General features: G+C 40.6%; 1 protein-coding gene across 2 annotated transcripts in view; it reads right to left on the reverse strand.

Moving 5' to 3' along the window:
• Positions 1-23,629, reverse strand: part of LOC127425817 (gamma-taxilin-like) — a 36,451-nt gene extending 12,822 nt beyond the window's left edge. The window contains exons 1-2 of one of the 2 annotated variants that reach the window (XM_051672099.1): positions 23,533-23,629; positions 1,024-1,091 (exon numbers count right to left, since the gene is read on the reverse strand). In XM_051672099.1, the coding sequence (XP_051528059.1) occupies positions 1,024-1,091; positions 23,533-23,614 (150 nt within the window). In that variant the 5' untranslated portion in view covers positions 23,615-23,629. Of the gene's footprint in view, positions 1-96; positions 173-1,023; positions 1,092-23,532 lie in introns of those variants that run through there. The other variant, XM_051672100.1, reaches the window with a different exon arrangement.
• Between the last annotated feature and the right edge of the window lie 550 nt (positions 23,630-24,179).

Below are 24,179 nucleotides of genomic sequence, written 5' to 3' on the forward strand. Positions count from 1 at the left end.
ATACAAGCTGAGAGAGAGAGAAATGACCACGTGCTGCAGAGAAAGCAGTCACACGCGAGGAAGAGGCTGTGACTCAAAACCTAGTGAGCTCCCTACCTAGACAACATGGGCATCAGGGGCGCGTTCTAACCTCTGGACGTCTCTAGAGGGCAGTTCACTATGTTTTGAGGCACTGCCGGGAGTTACATTGTAGCCAGCACCAGCAAAATAAATGAGGGAACGGGTAAAGATATAAATAACAAATTAGACCACATTTATTAAAAACACGTGCCGACTTATAAACAATTTCAGTATGAGAAACTTCTAAATATTAAATACACATTTCACACAAACTTATCGACAGATTTTCAAATATATTTAACTTAACTAGCCCCTATTTTACATCCCAGTTAGGCCTTTGTAAATAGTTAATGTAGAAATTATACAGATTATTTTATGATTTTTAATCAAATGGCAAACCATACCCCTGAGAGGGGGAAACTGAGTTCTTTAATCATTTATAATGGCCTCCCGAGCTAAAAAGTTTCAAACGACGAGTTTATTACGCATATTATAGTTCAGATGAAATATTAAGCTCTAAAACAATCTCGTTGTGAAATCAGTAAAGCGATAATGCTTTAAATATTAGGCTAACTTCATAACTCCACATTAACCACCCTGTTTAACACATTTACATGCGCATGCATTCAACACTTTCATTATCTTCATGCCATATATATATAAAAAAAAATTTTTTTTAAATCTTTTTACCGTCACTATTGTAACAGCACTATAAATAAAATACGTCGCTTTTGTAAATCCAAATGTTTAGCCCTGATATTTTGATAATGGGAGTTGAAAGTGCTCATGCAAGTTGGCTTATCTGCTTGTTAGCGAGCTAAAGCTACTTCCTTTGTAAATAACACACATTTATGAGGACGAGTCCACTTAATGTGCATAGAGTAGGCATTTATTAGGAATAGACATGTTAATGATATTATATATGAAATAAATATGTACCAGGAGTAGTTTGAGATACAGTACCTGTGTGTTTTCAGGATTTAATTCGAGCCTGGCGTCTGAGCGCGTCGCCATGTTGTGACGAAATAACACTGAAAAGTGAAAATAGAGGCATGACTGCAATGGACACAAATAAAAATCATGCCAAATCACAACATTGTTTATTATTTCACAAATCCAATGGATCGTTGCTTTTTTGCTTAATCCATTAATAATCTCTTTTAATTTGGTCAGACATTAGGGTTAGAAAGTGTAAGGCACACCTGGGCACCCACGGTTTTTTGGCTACTCAAGTGCACTTACACTTGGGTTTATATTTTCTTTATGTCTGTAAATAAGTAAGTACGTTAATAAATACATTAATAAATGTACATCTTAGAAATTATTCCTTATTAATTTTCCATTTGCAAAATTACAGAATCGTTTCTCATCCACAAACTGCACATTATGTCTTGTGTTTACATCCCATATTAATTTTAAGCAGGTTTTAGAAGCTGATAACCACCTAATTTCCATGAAGCTCCCACGGGGAAACTACACACTTCTAAGTATGACCTCTAACCTCTTGAACTCTGGGGCATTTTTGGGCTTCCATCATCAACTTTTCACACTCAAATTTAAAAGCTCACCATTCACACATACAGCACCCCCAGATCATCACCAATCCCCCACCAAATTTGTCGCACAGTGGGTGCGAGACACTGTGGCTTGAAGGCCTCTCCAGGTCTCCATCTAACCATTAGACGACCAGGTGGAGGATCAGTGATGATCTGGGGGTGCTTCAGCAAGGCTGAAATCAGGTCAGATTCATCTTTGTGAAGGATGCATAAATCAAGCCATGTACCTGGAATCCTGGAAGAAAACTTGCTTCCTTCTGCTCTGACAATGTTCCCCAACTCTGATTATTGTTTTTTTTTTTTTTTTTTTTCTTTTCTTCAGCAGGACAATGCTCCATGCCACTCAGCCAGGTCAATCAAGATGTGGATGGAAGACCACCGGATCAAGACCCTGTCATTGCCAGCCCAATCTCCAGATATGAACCACACTGAAAACCTCTGGAATGTGATCAAGAGGATGATGGATGGCCACAAGCCATCAAACAAATCTGAGCTGCTTGAATTAATTTTTCCCAGAGCTGTATTTTATTCCACTAGATGGCAGCAAGTACTAGAAAAAAATTCCTTCCATTAGAGGTCTGCATTCCCGATTAGATTTCTTGTGGCTCGGGATTACATTTTCGAGTTGAAGGCGGGAGCGGATGGTATTTACATGAAATATGGACGGGAGCGGGCGGTCAGAGAATAGCCTGAAACATCCGATGTGGATCTCTTTTTTATTTTATTAATTAATGAATGCAAAAAAAAAAAAAAAAAAAAAAACGATAATCGTTTTTTTATAAAGTAAAATAAATGTGCACACATCTTGTGTATTAATTATCCAATTATCCATTTAGAGTAGGCAGTCAGGTAGTCAACAGGGCTTAAATAGAATGGCAGTGCAAGGCGCACACTGTGTCTGTGTCTAGTTTGGAAGGATGCGTCCTCCGGAGGTCGCATTTGTCGGCAGCATACGTCATCGAGGAAGTCTCGTTTCAGAAACGCAAGTAGGGCACTTCGAATGCGACCTTCTTTCACGAGAATTCGGAGGATGCATGAGGTGTATCCTTCGTGGGCACTCACAACCCACAATTCTTTGCTTCAATGGAAATGTCTAAAAAAAATGACGCCAATTTGCCCGTAAATATGATGTTCAAACGCAAGTAATGTTAATTCCCAAGTTGAAGTACCTCAGTAGATGTATGCAGAGTATATAATATGCATAATTATATTAATATATAATTAAAATAAAGTATTAGACTAAAAGTACACCTGTAAAATCTATTTTCTTTTCTCTTTACATCATTATAACTCTCCTAAAATGTACCTCATACATTCCCTTCTAAAGGGACTTTGTTGCGCTCGTGCTTGTTAAAGAGTGGCGTGCTTTCATAGCAACCATGTTATGTTCCGTTTCCGTTTGTCCTATGAAGGCCGTCTCATTTAAACGATACTTGTTTAAAGGAGGATGCTTGGTATACTGCAGCCTTCAAAGGACTCGTCCTACCTAGCATGCAGCCTTCCAAACGAGACGCAGCCAGTGTCATTAAAGCATTTGAAACTCGAACTAGAAAATGGTCAATTTAGTGTTAAGAAACCAACTTCAGGCGAGTTAAATTGTCATCATTTTCACACATCATCTGATAATAGCAATAACAGAAAAACATAAAATGCTCTTTGTATACACTTGTTGTCTATTTGTATGGCTTTTACTATATGTTGAATCAAATGCGGGGTTGCAGGAATGGGAGCGGTCGGGAAGAAAATCACTGCAGGCAGAGAGCAGATGAACATGGAGTTAAATTCAGCAGGAGCATTCGGGTGCGGGATAGAAACTTGCGGGAGCGGGTGGGAACGGAATGGAAAAAACTGTCCCACGCAGACCTCTACCTTCCGTCACAATATGCCGATCTGAAATTTAAATGGTGTTCTAACGCATTTCAGCCCTTACAAATGTGCTCATCCATAGACATTCAGTCTAATTTTCAGTTCAAGCACCACTCTTGTTGTTTCATTGAATATCTTAAACTCTCAGTGGACTAGAAGCTAAATCTAGGTGCCATAAGAAAGCTGATATCCTCCCCATTGTGATGATATATAACATTTTATATATTAACATCAGCAGTCGATAACATATGTGTCTAATGATTTGTTTAGCATGCTTGTCCTGCTGGACCGCATATTTTGTTCTGGACATCTAAGATATAACATTGGATTATTCACACAAGGAAGCTCACAGATAAGTAAAAAATAGCTAATTTAGTAGAAAACTGCCTAAGGTAAAAGCAGATATCACGTTTTTGGCAATTTGGGGCTTACAGCTGCATTGATTGACGCGTAAAAGATACGTTTGTATTTTAAGTTTTACAGAAATCATATTTCACTTTGTGATTCTTTCGAAAATATTTCGAACTGTGTTATAGAGCTGTTCAGCCTTGACGTCAATTTGTAGTTGAACCCGGAATTCTAATTCGCCATGGGATCCCTCTGGACTTTCCTATGGTTTTTTTTTATAATGGTGGTTTTCAACTTATGAGTGAAATAAGGTCTGTGGTAAACATTACGGTACGTGGCTGTTTTGTTCTACAACATAAAACAATCACTTTCGTTCCTCAAATGTGAATTTTGAAGCCCATAACATCACATTTTCACTGCATGTTAACATGATTTTTAGTGTGATAAAATCACTTACAACTCTTTTATGTGTAAAGCTATATCCAATTTTACAACTTTGTTGTGATGACAATGTAATGCTCTAAAAACCCTAAACCTTAAAATGACCATAAAAACGCTGATTTAAACAACTTTACAGCTCAAATAATTCACAAGTTTTAACAGATGTATCAATGTAAGTGCTTTTATAAAACTATAAGCATCACATTTCTGCCTTTAACCCCGCCAAAAATTGGCCCCATTCACTTGAAGTGTACATGTATCCGAATTGAGCACTGTCTAGTAGGCTGTCATATTAAGGCTATTAATGAAACAACAATAACAAGGAAACGAGAAAATTACTCACTACTTTTGGCTGAATAACTTGAGTAGCTTTAAAAGTATTAATGTAATAGAATAAAACAGTGACATTTTTAATAATAATATTTTTTTTTATAATATTGTTAGTTTTTTTTATAATACCGACCCCGGTGTAGAGAGTGTGTTAATTTGTATAATAAATTACCAGGAAAGTAGAGATGATAAAATAATTTATAATTATGCTTAGCCTTTATCAAGTTTTTTCTAATGCCTGATAGAAAAGTATCAACCTTTGTAGAGCAATAGTTCAGGCAGAATATTCCACCAGTCACAAACTTCAGAAAATTGTGCATCATGCATTAGAATGAGAACACAACTATTGCTGTGCTTAAAAGATACAAGAACTAAATCAGTGTGGAACATTGTATCTCAAAAGGAGGACAATGTGTCCCCCCAAAATTCTCTTATCATTTACTCACCCTCAAGTCATCCCAGAAGTATATGACTTTCTTCTGCTGAACACAGATTAAGATTTTTAGAAGAATATTTCAGCTCTGTAGGTCCATACAATACAAGTGAATGGATGCCAAAATTTTGATGCTCCAAAAATCACTTGTGAAGTGCTTCTGAAGTGATATGATAGGTGTGGATGAGAAACAGATCAATATTTAAGTTCATTTTTGCTAGAAATTCTTCTCCCTGCCCAGTAGATGGCGATATGCATGAAGAATGTGAATCACCAAAAACAAAAGAAGAAGAAAGTGAAAGTTAAAGTGGAGATTGACTGAGCAGGGAGGAGAATTTATAGTAAAAATTTACTTAAATATTGATCTGTTTCTCACCCAACCTATCATATCTCTTCTGAAGACAAGGATTTAACCACTGGAGTCACATAGATTAAGCTACTTTTATGCTGACTTATGTGATTTTTGGAGCTTCAAAATTTTGGCACCCATTCACTTGCATTGTATGGACCAAAAGAGCTGAAATATTCTTCTAAAAATCTTAATTTGTTTTCTGCTGAAGAAAGAAAGTCATACACATCTGGGATGGCATAAGGGTGACTAAACTATTAGAGAATTTTCATTTTGTGTGAATTATTCCTTTAAAGCCCGATGTGGCCCCTGTACCAAACAATTGCTCTACCGCCTCTATTGTGCGGGACATGACGCGCCAAGTGACCCTGCTTTTTTTAGTGTTTTTTTTTTTTTTTTTTTTTTTTTTTTTTTTTGCAGTCCTTGCATTGTTTTGAACATGTTTTATGCGCAACAATAACTCTCTTAGTCGGCATAAAGGGAAATTTAGACCCTACACATAAACTGATTTTAATGTAATTGTTTCATACATTATGATATTGATAATAACTTTTTCATCTTTACATTTCTGTAATCATGTCGCCCTTTTATTTATTTTTTAAATCAGTGTTTACAGTATCATAGATAAGTGATGTATTTTAAAAGCTGTCAATCACAAACACCTATAAAATACCTATATTTTTATTCTTTCTGGCAAACAGCCATAAAAGGGAATGTAAATTACGGTATGTGTGCCTCATTTTTAAATTGCAGCATAGAGTTTTTATTATAAAGGGGCATAGCTTTCGCTACTTAGTACTCAATACTCACTACTCATGAGTACTTTTAAATGAGCTACTCTTTTACTCTTACTTGAGTAGTTTTTAGGACAGGTACTTTTACTCTACTCAAACTACATTTTTTATGAAGTAACAGTACTTTTACTTGAGTCTTATTTTTCAGTACTCTTTCCACCCCTGGTCATGTGTTTCCCTTGTCAGTGTATTTAAGCCCTTATGTTTACTATAGTCCTTTGTCGAGTATTGTTGGTTGTAACACTGTTTCCATTTCAAGTCAAGTCTATTCCTAGTTAAGTCAAAGTTTATAGTCTAGTCAAGTAAATTTCTTGTTCATGTTTATGTTCGGTTTCACCTTTTGGATATACTGTTTCATGTTTGGATGCCAGCACTGTAAATAAAAACTGCACCTGGGTTCTGACATCATCATCGTCCTCGTCCATCTTCAGCCTGTCCTGCCTGCTCTGTAACGTTACACGCATACATTTCTCCCTGCTCAAAATTTCTTCAATTTTTGTCTACTATTTCCTTCAATAATAGTTGGATATTTTAAGAGTTTCAAGAGTTGCTGATGCAGTCTGTGTGGTAACACGCAGCTGTTTGCAGGAGAGTGAAAAGTCTGAAGACTGGTTCCAGTGACTCCATCAGGCTTGGTATTGTGGTGATTGATATATTTGTCACTAAGTAAAGTGTGACACATGGACATAAACACGTATCCCTGTTAAAATAAATTTTTCCTCCCAGATTTTCTCTTCTGGATATCTATTATTTTCTTCCATCAGAGAAACCCTTTTTTTTTTTTTTTTTTTTTACATTTGTGCTCTTTGACTCATTGTGCTTGTGAAAGGACAGTAAGCACTACCAGAATATTTTTTTTCACAGTTCACATTTAGAGACTGCAATTTATGAAGGTAGAATGGTGCCTAAATGATTTGCATGCGCAGAGTAAGATTTGTGAAAGCGTAAATCAAATTGCAAGAGTAAAAATAAATTGCATGCGCACAGAACATTTTGTAAAGGTGTAAATCAAGTTGCAAGCGTAAGAAAAAAATATTAGTAATATTATAATGCTTTGCATAAGTGTAATTCATGTGTTATGAATCTGTAATTTCATATTAACACAAAGTAAATTTGGTGTGTATTCTTCTGACTTCCTTTTTTTCATGCTTACACTTGGCACTGTTTTTACGCCTAAGCATGGCAAAACATTGCAAACATGCAATCAGTGATATGCAAGCAAAGATAGATTTTAATGAACAGCAAAACAGAGTGACTGTGTAGAATCAGTCTGTATGTGTAAAATAAACTACTGCAAACGTGTAAATGACTTGTGTTTGTGGCATAAATATTTTCCAGAAATAATCCAGTATACGCTGTTCTATCTTCCCTTTTGTTGTGCTCACACTTTTAGCACGAATCACTCACTGAAAATAGTTTTGCAAGCATGACGGGGAAGGCGGGTCTGCCTGCTTCTAGAAACCAATCAAATTAGGTTTTCCTTGACTAGTTTACTCTGACTTGATTGGTTTAATAACATGACAGACAGCTTGTTCTTCATATGGCTCAGCGTTGTTCCTCTGGGTATCTCTCCTCACTTAAATATTAAACTGAAATATTAATACATATACGATTTAATTATATTTACTATTATTTATCTTTGGCAAGGCATTTTAGTGAATAGAAGGAATTAGCTGGTATCACAGAACTTATGCTAGGAAACAAATGAATAAAGTAACCATATAAAACAAAACTCTGTAAACAGATTGATAGTTTAAATATATAATTTTGTTTTTTAGACTGAGTTCAGTGATACCAGCAAGTTCCATCCATCCATCCATCCATCCACCATGGAAATGATAATTGAAAGTAATTAAAATATAATTAAAATAATGAACAGCAACAAGAAGAAACATTTGAACACCAGACTATTCATATTTATCTCAATAAATGGTGTCAACTCAACTTTAATCTCACAATAAAATAACTTGTATGTATTACTATTTCAGTTTGATATTTACGAGAAGAGAGATACCCAGAGGAACGATGCTGAGCCATATGAAGAACAAGCTGTCTGTCACGTTATTAAACTAATCAGGTCAGAGTAAACTGGTCAAGGAAAACCTCATTTGATTGGTTACCAGAAGCAGGTAGACCCGCCTTTCTCCTCAAACTTGCAAAACTGTTTTCATTGAGAAATTCGTGCCAAAAGTGTGAGTACAACAAAGGGAAGATAGAACAATGTATATCAGATTATTTCTGGAAAATAGTTTTTTAGCTAATTTAGCCCATTTTTGAGTGCGGATTCATCATTCCTTCACTTTGCATATTTTTGGATCTATGCACCTAGATAATTGGATTATATGTTTGTATACTCTTGGACTGGTGTTTGGCGCAACGTTGTTTTAATTTGCCACATTGGAAAATAGTTTATCCACAAACACAAGTCATTTTTATGTTTGCAGTAGTTTATTTTACACATACAGACTGATTCTACGTGGTCAATCCGTTTTGCTGTTCATGACACCCTTTCTATGCTTGCATATCGCTGATTGCAGGTTTGCAATGTCTTTGCCATATTTAGATGCAAAAACAATGTCAAAAGTGTCAGAAGAATACACATAAAATTTACATTGTGTTAATACAAAATTACAGATTCACAATACATGAATTATTCTTATGCAAAGCATTAACCTATTGCTAATATTTTTTTCTTACACTTGCAACTTGATTTACACCTTTACAAAACGTTCTGTGTGCATGCAAACCATTTAGGCACTATTTTACCTTCATACAATTACTCCTGTAAGATTCTTAAAGAATTGTATTTCTTTAGGGTTTTGAGCATGTTGTGTTGTGAAAGGTCAAACACTGAGACTGTGGTATACTGATGTTTCAAGTGTTATTCATATACAATGTCAATTTATTTCTTTATTTTGTTCTGAATTGTTTGTTTTTTTCTTTCTCTTATCAAATTCAAACAAATTTGATTGCATTCAGACATATGCTCCAGTTCATTGATAACAAATTGTTATCAGACTTTGGAATAAAAAAAAAAAAAATAAAAAAAATCTGCTTACTCTGAAATATTGAACTGTCTTGAGAATTTATTTTCAGAGCAGGGTTACACTTACATAACAAAAAGTAGCCTGCCGCTCACCTCAACATTAAATACAGTAAGATGAGGTCTATAATATTTTATTAAACAGTATGCATACAGCATGTACAATTTTAGTTATGTTACTGAAATAGTAGACTACATCAAGGGTGATATTCATTTGGAGTTAAGCTGTGTCAATGTAGACAGAATATTTTTTTAATTTTTTTTTATTTTTTTTTATCATAGATCATGTTATTATTACGGTTAAATTTTATGATTAATGATTGACCTCTTTGGAGTCCATCAACTATATGCATGAGGTCATCAAGGAGGCAGCCTGCACTGTTTGTCAGGCAAAGTTAAGAGTTGGCATAGTGGGACATTACAGTTCATGTCAGATATGGCTGAGTTTGTGCAGGGAAGCAGGGTCTTCCAGTTTTTGTAAGGGGAAGTCCATTTAGGAAACAAACACTAAGATTTGGTACTACCCTCTGTAATGTGTCTGACATAAGCCAGTGCAGTTATCCAATATTTAAACAAGGTAACACATCAAACTTGATGCTGCTGGCAAAGAAATTCTGTTTTGCTCTATGACAGCACATCCAAATTTCTGGGTACATGTGTCCGGTTCAAGGAGATTTTAGGCTTTTTGCATGTGGTGATTTAAAAATTTAAATAATTAGGCTTACCGTATTAACCTCAAAGTACAAATTCAACATAGCCTTTGATGCTCAGTAACACTTACACACAAGAAGGAAGTAACACATCTTTGTCCACAAACTAAAATTAAAAAGGTAAAGAGGTGCAGCCCATGGTGGGAAACTTTTGAGTTTACCACAGAACACACACAATGTTGTAATAATGCCGGGGTGTGAACAGTCAGACCATCTATTTGTGCTCTCTCCATCACACCCAAATTCTTTCATAATATTTTAAATTCAAAATAGGCATATTGTATTATTTTTAGCCTTTACATTAAAGTAAATAAAAATGTAAAGTAAATTTGAAGAGACAGTATCAAAAAATATAGAAAAAATGCATTTATTGCAAGCATCATAAAACACCTTAAAATATACATCGAGAATATACAGTAAATGTTTTATCTGGATATAAAATATAAATATTCCCATTCATCTGTGATTCAGTCTGAAGTTGGTGTATTTCTGACATCTTCCAGCAGAGGCTAATGGGGTGATCAGCCATTTTGTGACCCTTCCCCAACACTTCACAATTTAGATGTCTCCATAATTTACTATTATACCTCATATAATATTTATAGAACACACACACACACACACACACACACACACACACACAAATGCTCATATAATGTTATGTTTGACCTGGGAAAAAAAAAAAAAAAAAAGAAATATATATATATATATATATATATATATATATATATATATATATATATATATATATATATATCATTTCATGTATATATGTATATATTTCATGTAATATATATATATATATATATATATATATATATATATTTTTTTTTTTTTTTTTTTTTAAAGGTGCCATATGTAAAATTTTTCATGTAATATTCGGCTTTTTTTTTTGCCAATGTGTGAACGGCTTGTAACGCAACTTAAAAAATGAGCCCTTCCCGGACTTCCTAGGTTGCCTATTAAAGCCTGTAGACTGATTTTCATGCGAAGGGAGCGGGTCGCTTTTGCCGGGAAAATCCAAAGGATGTGACATTTATGCACGCTCCCGAGAGCCTTGCCTCAGTGCTTCTCTTCTGCTATTCAACAGCATCAACAGACAGTCTGCAACACTAGGTAAAGTTATCTTAGAGATGGAATCCAGCAAACGTCCAGCTCCCAGCACAACACCGACTCCTACACAAACTCAGAGTAAGCCAAAAAAATAATAATAAAAAAACAGTTTATCAACTGAATCCCAACTGGCTAAGCGGGAACGTGATCGTGGTCGAGCGAAAACTAAAGCGAACATCTTCGGCAGGGTATCTGATTCCTGGAGGGACCTTCATTCGGTTTTGGGGATCAAAACCGACCCTGAATTGGCTTTCTTCTTATTAAACAGGTAAGCTTACATAACTGCAAAGCATGTGAAATATAGTGCCATAAGGATTGATCTGTGTAATTTTAGCTAACTTGATCTTGCCTTGACTTGATCTTACTAATTAGTTACTGTAATCAAATTACTTTTTGATTCAAAAGTAGTGTAACACATTACATTTCAATTTTTTTAAACCAGCTGTAGTGTAGTAGAAATTCAAGCGATCATGGAGTGAGAGACAATGCCGATGACTTCAAAGAATCCGCTCGCTGACTGACAGCGCCGACTCAAATGAACATCAACTGAACTGGCTCAGAACAGTGGCACATTTTGCTCATGAGAGGGCGCACTTCTGACAAAAATAATTTTGCGGCACCACCCTGTCATTTTGTGCCCTAGGCAACCGCCTAAGTCACCTATACCATGGGCTGGCCCTGATTCCAGTCCTCGAATCTGATTGGACGAGAGACGTTCCAAGAGTGCTGATGTCTCACATCATCTGCACTGGGACGGTTTACTGTTTGTATCACTTCACTTGTGTTCGTGGTGTTCTATACTAAATTTTCAAAGCAGTGCAGATGTGTAAAAGAGCTGCCAAATGTGGGGATTTTCATTCATACCCTTGACATTAAAGATTTTAGCCAGCAGGTGGCGACAAAAAACATTTTTAACTAACATTCTTAACTGCTTATAAATGGTTACATAGGGTGACCATACGCCCTTTTTTCCTCTTTTTCGGACCTGAAAAAAGTGTCTTAAAATGTCCAGAATTAGGCTTGGTCTTCATATTAAGGTGCTCTCTACAGTTAGAGCTATCATACATTTAGTGTATTTGTTACTGTGTGTCAGTTTTTAAGTGTATACGTCCTTATGTGATTATTTTGGCTGAGAACGACTGTGGCAGAGCGCGCACTTTATTATTTATTTATTTACGATCTCTATCTCTTGCTCTCGCGGCTGCCTGCTCTCTGCGCACCCTCTGTATGTCTGTGCACGCGAAAAAGATTGCTGGATTGCTCTCCAGCTAGAAAAATCAAATAACTTAAGTATTTGTGAATAGAACACGTGTTTCACGATCACACTCGCGCTTGCCATGCATTGTCATTTTCAACTGAAAAGTTGACTATATCGAGAAAACATCAAATATATACTGTACATATCAGAGAAATTTAAATTAATATGCCTATGACTGATAGAAAATAGACCATGATGGAAATTTTACAACTCAGTCTGTCAAAAAAATTGCAACCTCTGTATGTGACATGTAAAGCTGGCACTTGCTTGTCTCTGGAAAAAATAATGAGAAAATACAATAGCAAATAAAAAAGAGCAATAGTCATTCAAATCTGATCTTCATGGCACTATGGCACTGTCAGCTGCAAATTGTCATCCTATATCACATATGGCTGTATGTTCTCCACAGCAACCATATTGAGCCTTTGGAGCGTTAGTTCTACTCTTTCAAACAGCGCATGCACAAAGAAGTGCAAGAATTTTAACATTCTCCTCATTTCATTCTCTTGGACTTTAGGAACAGTCTTGGCATGCCCTTCGCTGTTTTCCAGAGAGATACAAAACAGAGAGTGTATTGATGACTATGACTTTGATAAATCAAAAACAACTACAGATGGCATTGGAAGGCTGAAGGCTGTTGTTGTCATTCGGTTTCTCTTTGGGCTTGTCATTCCAGCTTTTGTAATATTTCTGTGCACCTGTCTGACATCTCAGTCAGCTTATAATGGCTGTAAATGGTGCAAGAAGCAGGCGAAGATCATCAGTGCAGTAAAGATCGCCTACTTTGTGTGCTGGGGCCCTCAAATTTTCTTAACCCTACTTCAAGCCACTGCAAGCAGCAACCTGGGCACAAATATATACACTTATGGACTTCCGGCAGCTACTGTTCTGGCTACAACTCACTGCTTTACCCATCCACTCATCTACCTTTTGGTGGGGCGCAGCATTAAAATGCTTTGGATGGTTCCACACAACCCATGTCACAATGATGAAGCAGCAGACCCCAGAGAATCCTTGCCTCTACAAAAGGGAAGCACATAAACACATTTACATAATCAGGATGCCTCTACAAAAGTGAAGCACTTACAGTACACACATTGCGAGTGAGTCATGTCTTAAAAATCAACAGTATCTATATTGAACTCATCTACAAATCTAGCAGTACATTGAAACTGAAAATGGGACTTGAGAATTTCTGTTGATTCTTGATAGGTTGGGTTTTTTAAATGAGAAAAGTTCTACAATAGGTTTTACATTTGCAAACAGAACCTTATTCAGATAACTGACCAGGTACTGTATAGTGGATTTAATTTGCAGTGCTGGGTTACTTCAAGAATATAATCCACTACAAATGACTAATTACCTCCCTAAAATTGTAATCAGAATACTTTACTGATTATTTCACAGAAAAGCAATAACATTTCTAATTACATTACTATCAAGTTACTTTTTTGTTTTTGTTTTTACTTAATTAATGTTCTCGTTGTGGAGTGCACGGCCTACAGCTGTCACAGAAATACAAACAGATGTACATGTAAGTGATATTATTAACAGTTAATTCCAGTCAGGGCCACCCCAGACTCTGTTGGTGCCCAAGGTGAAATTTTAGATTGGTGTCCCCCAGAACCACTGCTCCCTCCCACCCCCTAATTGAACTTCAGTTAAACTCGAATTTACAGCAAAGTTTTTTAATCAATATTACATAACATACAAATATGAAGTAAATAATTTGGAAAGACAATTAACAAATTAGACAAACTACCTGTTTCAATTACCTTCTGATTGTTTAAAAACAATTTTCACACTAAATATAATATGATTGCCCATTGCAATGTTGCGGTTGTGGCTTGCTTTCGTAAGAAAGGACCGAGCGGCTCCCCGCTGTTTATGAGGCCAGCGCGGCTAGCACTGGGGCCGATTTGGGGACCCCAATGGGATCGTCTCCGCTGGGTATCCCCCCGCGGACCTCCCATTCCCCAGCACGCTCGTCTGCCCCAATCGGGCTTCCGGATGAGTTCGCCGGCTCATCTCACAGCGAGTCTGGCTTCTTGTTCGGAGCCCGCGAAGATGATGAGCTCTTGAACGCAGCATCGGACAGCAGGCTTGTCCAGTCGGACACAGAAGCCTCAGCTGGGCTTCCCCCTTCGGGGATGATTGCCCAGTCACAGGCCGATGCCGAAATGACGGACATGCTTTCCTGGGCGGCCGCGAGCGTTGGGTTAGAGTGGAACCCTCTGCTCTCCCCTGAACCCTCGTGGCTTGATGATTGGTTCCTGGGCTCGCGGCGCCGCTCAAAGCAGCCACACCCCACTCCAGTGCCATTCTTCCCGGAAGTGCACGAGGAGCTGTCGAAATCGCGGGAGGCACCTTTTACTGCCCGGCCCCAATTCCGCAGTTCCCCCACTCTCACTACCCTCGATGGTGGGGCGGCCAGGGGCTATACAGCGATTCCCCCGGTGGATAAGGCGCTCGTGGTGCACCTATGCCCACAGAGCGCTGCCACCTGGCGCGGACGCCCTAAGATCCCGTCCAAGCCCTGTAGGCTAATGTCATCCCTGATGGCTAAATCCTACAGCGCTGCTGGACAAGCCACCTCTGCCCTGCACACCATGGCTCTCCTGCAGGTCCACCAAGCCAAGGCATTGAAAGAACTGCACGAGGGTAGTTCCACCCCAGATATGATGCAGGAACTGTGCTCGGCGACCAACCTCGCTCTCTGAGTGACAAAGGTCATGGCGAGGTCTCTCGGGCGGACGATGGCCACACTAGTGGTCCAGGAGCACCACATTTGGCTCAACCTGGTCGAGATGGGCGAGGCCGACAAGACACGGTTCCTTGCTGCCCCCATTTCCCAGGCTGGCCTATTCGGCAACACTGTCGAGGACTTTGCCCAGCAGTTCTCGGAGGCAGTCCGGCACAGCAGACGGAGGCAATCCGGCACATCCTGCCCCGGCGTGGCTCAAGATCCCGCAACCCATCTGCTTGTCGCCAAGGGCATCCCCCTGCGGTGACTGCACCTGGAGTGGAGCCTACCGCAGGAAGCAGATGCCACCCATCAATTAGCCGGCGCCTAAGAACCCACAGAGGTCGTCAAAATGCCCCTGAGACGGGCGACCCAGAGATGAGGGAACCCACTCACCTGGAGCTGGTAAAAAGACCACTCCATCCCCGGTGGAGGGCCGGGCGAAAAATCTTTTCTTGCCTTTTTGTTTGATTTCGCCGCATGCCCAAGTGGCTGCGGTACCCAACAGTTCAGCAAAAGAGCGGCTTTCTTCCTCCCTGGGTCACATACCCACTGTGCACGGTCATCACCACGACTAACGTCCACGGGTTTTTTCTTGCAGGATTGGTGCTCCAGCGGTGGCCTTTCCGCCCCGAGCGCCCAGCTGTGGCACACAGCCGCCCTTGATGTGGCAGTCTCCATGGGTAACGAGGACAGGCCTCTTCCTCCCCCATCCCAGGCTGTTCTGGGGGTGGTCACAAGGAGCCAGGTAAGTGCTTCGATGTCCCTAGACTCAGCACGGCCACGACGTTGTGTGGCACCTCGAGCTCTGCCCCGCCGCGAGGCCCCACCTGCCGGTACGTCTGACGATGTTGTCCCCTTGGTCCCCCTTGCGTGGAACTTGGATGCATGCCTCGCGTTTTCCAATCCGTTGCGATGGCTGATCCGGACCGTCCAACTCGGCTACGCGATTCAGTTCACCAGGCACCCGCCCAGGTTCAGCGGTATTCACTTCAACTTGGTCAAGAGCGAAAACGCTCCTACCTTGCGTGCGGAGATTGCTACCCTCCTACGGAAGGGTGCGATAGAACCTGTCCATCCAGCCGAGATGAAGAAGGGGTTTTACAGCCCCTACTTCATCGTACCAAAAAAAGGCGGTGGGTTGCGGCCAATCTTGGACCTGTGAGTACTGAACCGGGCCTTACACAGACTCCCGTTGAAGATGCTGACGCAAAAATGCATTCTGGCGAGCGTCCGGCATCAAGATTGGTTCGCGGCGGTAGACCTGAAGGATACGTACTTCCACGTCTCGATACTTCCTCGACACAGACCCTTCCTGCGGTTTGCATTCGAGGGTCAGGCGTATCAGTACAAAGTCCTCCCTTTCGGCCTGTCCCTGTCTCCTCGCGTCTTTACGAAGGTCGCAGAGGCTGCCCTTGCCCCGTTAAGGGAGGTGGGCATTCGCATTCTCAACCATCTCGACGACTGGCTAATCCTAGCTCACTCTCGAGACATGTTGTGCACACACAGGGACCTGGTGCTCTCACACTTCAGCCGACTAGGGCTTCGGGTCAACTGGGAAAAGAGCAAGCTCCTCCCGGTTCAGAGCATCTCTTTTCTCGGTTTGGAGTTGGACTCAGTCTCCTTGACGGCGCGCCTTACGAACGAGCGTGCCCAGTCGGTGCTGGCCTGTTTGAAGGCATTCAAACAGAAAACAGCGGTTCTACTGAAACTTTTTCAGAGGCTCCTTGGGCAAATGGCATCCTCGGCGATGGCCACCCCACTCGGGTTGATGCATATGAGGCCGCTTCAGCACTGGCTCCAGACTCGAGTCCCAAGATGGGCATGGCGCCATGGGACACATCGCGTGGTCATAACACTGGTCTGTCACCATCTTTTCAGCCCTTGGGAGACCTCTCGTTTCTATAGGCAGGTGTTCCTCTAGAACTGGTCTCCAGGTGTGTCGTGGTCATGACAGACACCTCCAAAACAGGCTGGGGTGCAATTTGCAATGGGCACGCAGCCGCCGGCCTCAGGACTGGTCTGCGACTGCATTGGCACATCAACTGCCTCGAGTTGTTGGCAATTCTGCTCGCCCTGCGGAGGTTCCGGCCGTTGATCCAGGGCAAGCATGTGTTAGTTTGGACAGACAACACGGCAATGGTAGCATATGTCAACCACCAAGGCGGTCTGCGCTCTCGTTGTATGTCACAACTCGCCCACCGTCTCCTCCTCTGGAGTCAGCAGCACTTCAAGTCGCTGCGAGCCACTCACATCCCGGGCAACCTCAACACTACAGCGGACATGCTGTCACGGCAGGCCTCCCAAGAATCCTCCCACTGCCCGTTCTGGTACGCACTCACCGAGGCTCCCCTCAGCATAGACGCGCTGGCACACAGCTGGCCCCCTGGCCTATGCAAATATGCATTTCCCCCAGTGGGCCTACTTGCACAGACCCTGTGCAAGGTCAGGGAGGATGAGGAGCAGCTCGTCCTGGTAGTACCCTACTGGCCCACCCAGACATGGTTCTCGGACCTCATGCTCCTCATGACAGCTCCCCCCTGGCGAATTCCCCTGAGGAAGGACCTTCTTTCTCAGGGATGGGGCACCCTCTGGCACCCGCGACCAGACCTCTGGAATCTCCAAGTCTGGCCCCTGGACAGGACGCAGAAGACCTAAGCGGTCTACCTGCGGTGGTAGACACGATCACTCAGGCTAGGGCCCCCTCTACGAGGTGCCTGTATGCCTTTAAGTGGCGTCTGTTCGCTAAGTGGTGTTCTTCCCGACGGGAAGACCCCCAGAGATGCACAGTCGGATCAGTGCTTTCCTTCCTGCAGGAGAGGTTGAAAGGGAGGCTGTCCCCTTCCACCTTGAAGGTGTACGTTGCCGCCATAGCAGCACACCACGACGCAGTCAACGGTAAGTCCTTAGCTGAATCCCTCCAGACCGCGCCTTATTCCCTCATGGGACCTCTCTGTTGTTCTTCAGGGTCTACAGAGAGCCTCCTTTGAGCCTTTGCAGTCAGCCGAGCTTAAGGCACTCTCCTTGAAGACTGCCCTCCTGACTGCACTCACTTCCATCAAGAGGGTAGGAGACCTGCAAGCATTCTCTGTCAGCGAATCGTGCCTGGAGTTCGGTCCGGGTTACTCTCAGGTGATCCTGAGACCCCGACCGGGCTACGTGCCCAAGGTTCCCACCACCCCTTTTAGGGACCAGGTGGCGAACCTGCAAGTGCTGCCCCAGGAGGAGGCAGACCCAGCCCTGTCGTTGCTGTGTCCGGTGCACGCTTCACGCATCTATTTGGATCGCACGCAGAGCTTTAGAATCTCTGAGCAGCTCTTTGTCTGCTTTGGTACACAGCAGAAAGGAAGCGCTGTCTCCAAGCAGAGGATCGCACCACTGGTTCATTGACACCATAACTATGGCATATCATGCCCAGGACATGCCACCCCCGGTAGGGCTACGAGCCCATTCTACCAGGGGTGTAGCGGCTTCCAGGGCCCTGGCCAGGGGTGCCTCTCTAACAGACATTTGCAGAGCAGCGGGCTGGGCAACACCCAACACATTTGCAAGGTTCTACAACCTCCGGGTGGAACCGGTTTCATCCCAGGTAGTGGCACGCAACACAAGCGGATAAGCCCAGGATAGCCAGCCGGGTTTATCGCTTGCACATAGTGCCTTCCACCTCCTTTTGAGCTGAAGACGTGTGCCATTAATTCCCAGTAGTGTTCACAAGTTTGTTCCCTGGTTGACTTCCTCCGAGCCCTGTGCAGTTGAGTTTTTGGAGAGATTCGCTGCCGACCCAGTACACGTACTAACTAAGAGTCCTGTTCTTGGGTAGGTGCTCCGCATTTGATGGTTCCCTCTAAGGCTAACCCCATGCGATATATATCTTCCGCTAATTCGTTTCCCTGTTGGCAAACTGCGTCTACCTTGGGCAGAGCCCCTCTGCCCCAGTCTCCATGTTTGTAATAACTCCTCCCCCATTGGGCAGGATCTACCTTGAAGACTCTCCACATGGTTGGAAAGACCATGTGACGTATCCTTCCACTTAAATATCCCCCCCTCTCTTTGGGCGAGGTGTGGTCTCCGCTGTGTCTTCCCCTTGGGAGGGACACCCCCCGACTAGACCTGGCGGCCCAGTCAGATAATCCCCCTTCTTTTTTAGGGAGTGGAAAAAAGAGAAGGGGAAAAGAGGCCACGACTGGGTTAAGCCTGTCTCTATCTCTTGGGTAGTCGACTTGTCCTCAAAAAGGGCCGTCCAACACTCATAACTATGTTGGGGGAGGTTACGTGTCGACCTGGTGTGCTGGCTATGAGGCACACAGTAGTCTGCCCACCACACACCGCCAGTTCACGTAACACAGTTCAGCCAATTGTGGCATTTCGTATAGGGATCCCTAGTGTCACTACATCGACACAACGTCGAGTGAGTGACAGATAGGGAATGTCATGGTTACTTGTGTAACCTCCGTTCCCTGATGGAGGGAACGAGACGTTGTGTCCCTCCTGCCACAACGCTGAACTACCCGCTGAAATGTCCGGACCTTATATCGGCTCCTCAGCATAAAACCTGAATGAGTGGTTGCATACCAGCTCCTTTTATACCCGTATGTCCAGGGGAATGGCATGCAAATACCACTCGCCAATTTTCATTGGCCTTTTATCAAAGACCAGAGGTGTCTCGGGCTCCCAAGAGTGACCCCTAGTGTCACTACATCGACACAACATCTCGTTCCCTCCATCAGGGAATGGAGGTTACACAAGTAACCATGACGTTTAATAGCGATCACACATCTAATAACATTAGCTTTTAAAACGTCTCATAACACACTCATTTTGATGCTGTGAACTGTTTATTCACTATCGCTTTGACTTTCACTTGAATCAGTAAACAAATGAATGAACGTTCAGTTATTAGCTTTAATTTACCTTGGAGCAAATGTAGGTGTCGTTGCAGATGTTATATGTTCATTTTAGAATGGGTGCTGACAGTTTAATCCATAACATGCTCTTCTTCAGGTTTGTTTAAAGATATTTTTACAAATCGAAAGAAAAACACTGCAGGTGTCCTCTCTGGGTAACTCGTGTCACTATTACAAATGACCCGGCAAAAACGCGTTTTACATTTTTTTTTTATTATTTTGAAAAAATCCTGCTTAAAAATACTTGAGCACAAATTGCTTCCATAGGCTATCATTGGAAAATAGCAAATGTGTGTCAGTGGCTGGCTTGTTTGGAAGGCTGCGTCCTCCGGAGGTCGCATTTGTCGGCCGCATACGTCATCGAGGCTGTTTCGTTTCATTTTTTTTAATTTATTTTTTTTATTGGGAATGCAAAAAAGGTTAACAATTGCATAAATGTAAGTGTATATACATAAAAGGCATTGACAATAGATACAAAATAAGAGAAAGACAAAAAAAAACGAGACACAGCCAGTGTAATGGCGGCAGGGCAACATTTGCTAAGACAGGATTGGTCAGAAGTTCTTTTAAGGCGGGGCTTAGCGAAGGGTCAATAGAGCGCAACAGTCTGGCTCCAGAAGTAAAAATCCCATTACATTTTTCCATAGACTAATTGATTTTCAACGATAACTTATTAACATTTCAAGATGGACCCTTTTGAGCTCCGAGGTTGTTCATCGATTGTATATGCTTCTGTTGAAGCCATCCTTCCTGTGTTATTTCAACTTCCTTGTTTAAATAGCGTGTTTGATAGCGGAATTCATGGTAAACGACTACATTACCCATTGTACAGCAGAGAACGGTTCAACAATCAGAGAACTGTGGCCAAGAAACCCTGCAAAATTTGCCTAGGAGCAACCACCCACTCTCCCACTACCCACCGTGAGTGATGTAATCGAGTCGGTCTCCCTTTACCCTTAAACAACTTACCTAATTGTACATATCAGAATATTTTGCAATAAACACAAAATATATTGTTCCTATACTTATAATCAACAACCTAAAATCAATAGTTTGATATATTCCCATAGTTTTTTATTCAATTACATCATTCGCAATGCTTCATGGGATTGTAGTTTGTACCCTCGTGAAAGACAGTAAGTACACAGCCTTGTACTTTTGTCTTTTTGTTCGATTTTCAAATACTTTATTGCCTAAAAAGAAAGTTTGTAATGTGTGATTCACCTCAGAGCTGGTTGGTTTGGTTCATGGCTTAGAAGTCTTTTATGGAGGATTTTATGAAAAGCCTATACAAAAAATGAATGGGAAAAATACTTTTGGAACACAGATGCTGAATAAGTGTTAAGTGGCACTGTTATGCTCTGTTGGCTCTCCTTACCAGTTTCATAAACCTGGCTCTTTTACTCTGTCTGTGGATGTCTCTGCTTTGGAGTTTCAAACAAAACAAAAAAAGCTTGGAGTTATATTTGATGCTAGTTTGACATTTGATCCTCACATGCAGAATACTGTTAAAACATCCTTTTTTCATCCCAGAAATAATGTAAGATTATGCCCTATGTTATCATTCTCTGTGGCTGAAAAACTGTTATGTCCCACGTTATGCACCAAATCTTCTATTTTTTCAGGTTATTATTGGGATTTTGGTTGCACAACAAACAAGCATCTGGTATTTTACACATTTGGACTCTTGTAGCCTCTATTTCTGTGCCTGTCACTGTAAGGAAAGACTAAAAATTATTTTACATTCAATAAATTGATTTTAAAATAGTATCGGCCAGTGAATCGGTTATCAGACTTTTTTTTACCACCTTAGTTATCCACTATCGGTGGACTTCTAGTCTGATGCTTGATATTTCACCTCTGTTCATGGTGGCTCATGAAAATTAATGATGAAGAAACAAAACCCTACACTCGAAAAAAGAATCTTTAGAACAAAAGAAAAAAAAGAATAGTAATTTTGCATTTGTAATATCGTGCCGCTCACTTATGAAGTAGACAGAAAATACACTGCAAATGAGTAACACAACAAAACTAGAAGGTTCCCATTGTAATCAAGGCATAGACATGGTATAAATCATTGATTTATTGTGACATATAGGCAGCTTCATTTATAAAGAAAGCATTCAATAGAGTGCAGAACTCTGTGTGGAGCATCAGTAAACTCGCGCTGACGTGCAGGGCTCAAACAGTGTAAACCCACAATGAGTAATCGCTTCAGTCATTATACTGGGAGAGTTCTAATATGGTAGTGTTGCTCAATTCCTGTGTACAGTTTATTTAAATTTAATAACAGATTATTTTTAATAACAAAGTTGGCCAATGTGTGAAGTTGATTTAGTGATGTATAAAACAGCATTGATGTATTTGACTTTCTTTCTTTAGCAGAAGATTTTTAGAAGAATATCTCAGCTCTTTAGGTCAATACAATGGAAGTGAATGGTGATCAGAAATTTGTAGTTCCAAAAATCACATAAAGGAAACATAAAAGTAATCCATAAGACTCCAGTGGTTAAATCCATGTCTTCAGAAGCAATATGATAGGTTTGGGTGAGAAACAGAACAATATTTAAGTCCTTTTTTACTCTAAATCTCCACTTTCAGATGTGAAAGTGAAACTAAACAGGCACCATATGTGACTTTCAGATGTAAAAGTTAAAGTGGCGATTTAGAGTAAAAAAAGAACTTCAATTTTTATCTGTTTCTCATCCACACCTATTATATTGACTCTGAAGATATAGATTTAACCACTGGAGTCATTTGGATTACTCCTATGTTTCCTTTATGTGATTTTTGAAACTACAAAGGTCTGATCATCATTCACTTGCATTGTGAGGACCTACAGAGCTGAAATATTCTTGTAAAAATCTTAATTTGTGTTCTGCTGAAGAAACAGAGTAAAACACATCGTGGGTGGCATGAGGTTGAGTAAATGATGAGAGAATGTTCATTTTTGGGTGAACCATCCCTTTAACAATTCTCAGCTTGCCTTGGATGTGTAGCCTACATAAAGAATGTGGCATGAAATTGAACAAATAAGTATTTCTATTAAGAATCTTAATAGATTACAATATCAAGGACAAAAATCAACAATTATGATTTCTGTCATAATCATGCAGCCCAGCTTATAAGCACATAAGATTCTGCTAAATGTTTTTTACTTTTGTGTTCCACTCAAAATGCATTTTAATTTATTGGTGAACTGTTCCATTAAATAAGAGACTTTAACTTTTTGATTTCTCTTTCCAAATGACACTACTTAAAGCCCATGTGCATTGTTACACAAAGCAAAAACTGCATAACCTAACATTTTGATTGAAGAGCAGTTCTTCAGAATCTCCCTAACAAACATAAAAATAAATACAAAAAAGTTCAAAACATGACAATATCCACAAAACAACACAGTATGCATTTAAATCTAATGTCACAAAATGTTCTGCATACATACTGATTATTGCACACTCACTCTTAAAGCCAAGTAACATCTGAAACTTATGCAGAAAAAGTTAGTGAATTTTCTTAAATAAATCCCCTCGTTTGGTTCAAATGCTTTCCCTTCAGCATAACTTTCGGCAAAATTGTCTTACCTTTTGCTGCAAAAGAACACAATGAAGAAAAACAGAAGACCTTAAAACATATGTCCAGACGAAAGAGCCTAGCACTGAACATGAAAGTTAAAAACAGTGCACTGGATGTTAAATTTTAACTGGAGCTGCAACACATTCCATTCCTTGTTTTGGACAAAGTTAAAATGGTTCCTTTCCTTTTGGTGTGCTTTCAAATTAACAATGAGGAAAGTTGTTGCACAACCACAGCAAGTTTTTTTCTACATAGAAACACACACGCATAAGCGATGCTAGGATTAAGTAGACATATTACTTTTAACTTTGAAGTTATAAGGTAATCTTGAAATATCTCTTATCTTGCAGCTGTAAACAACAATCAGACTACTTTTTGAACAAAATAAATTATCTGTGGTGTTCATTCCTTTTGCCTTTCTAATAGCTCACATTTGGCTAAATTCCCAGAGTACTTCCACATTCCATTTTCCATAGATCAAAGCTGTGAACAAAGTTTTTAAACTAAATTCTAAATTCTTTTCATTTTGGTAAATATGCAGGGTATGCTGTAGATACCTCTGAATAACCTTAAAGTGTAGTGTAACTACCCCTCGCATCTTCATTGGTGTAAAGAAGGGGATGAGGCAGAGGGGTTTGGATCCATATGCAGAATT

The sequence above is a fragment of the Myxocyprinus asiaticus genome, chromosome 35 (assembly GCF_019703515.2).
Source record: "Myxocyprinus asiaticus isolate MX2 ecotype Aquarium Trade chromosome 35, UBuf_Myxa_2, whole genome shotgun sequence".
Lineage (NCBI taxonomy): Eukaryota > Metazoa > Chordata > Actinopteri > Cypriniformes > Catostomidae > Myxocyprinus > Myxocyprinus asiaticus.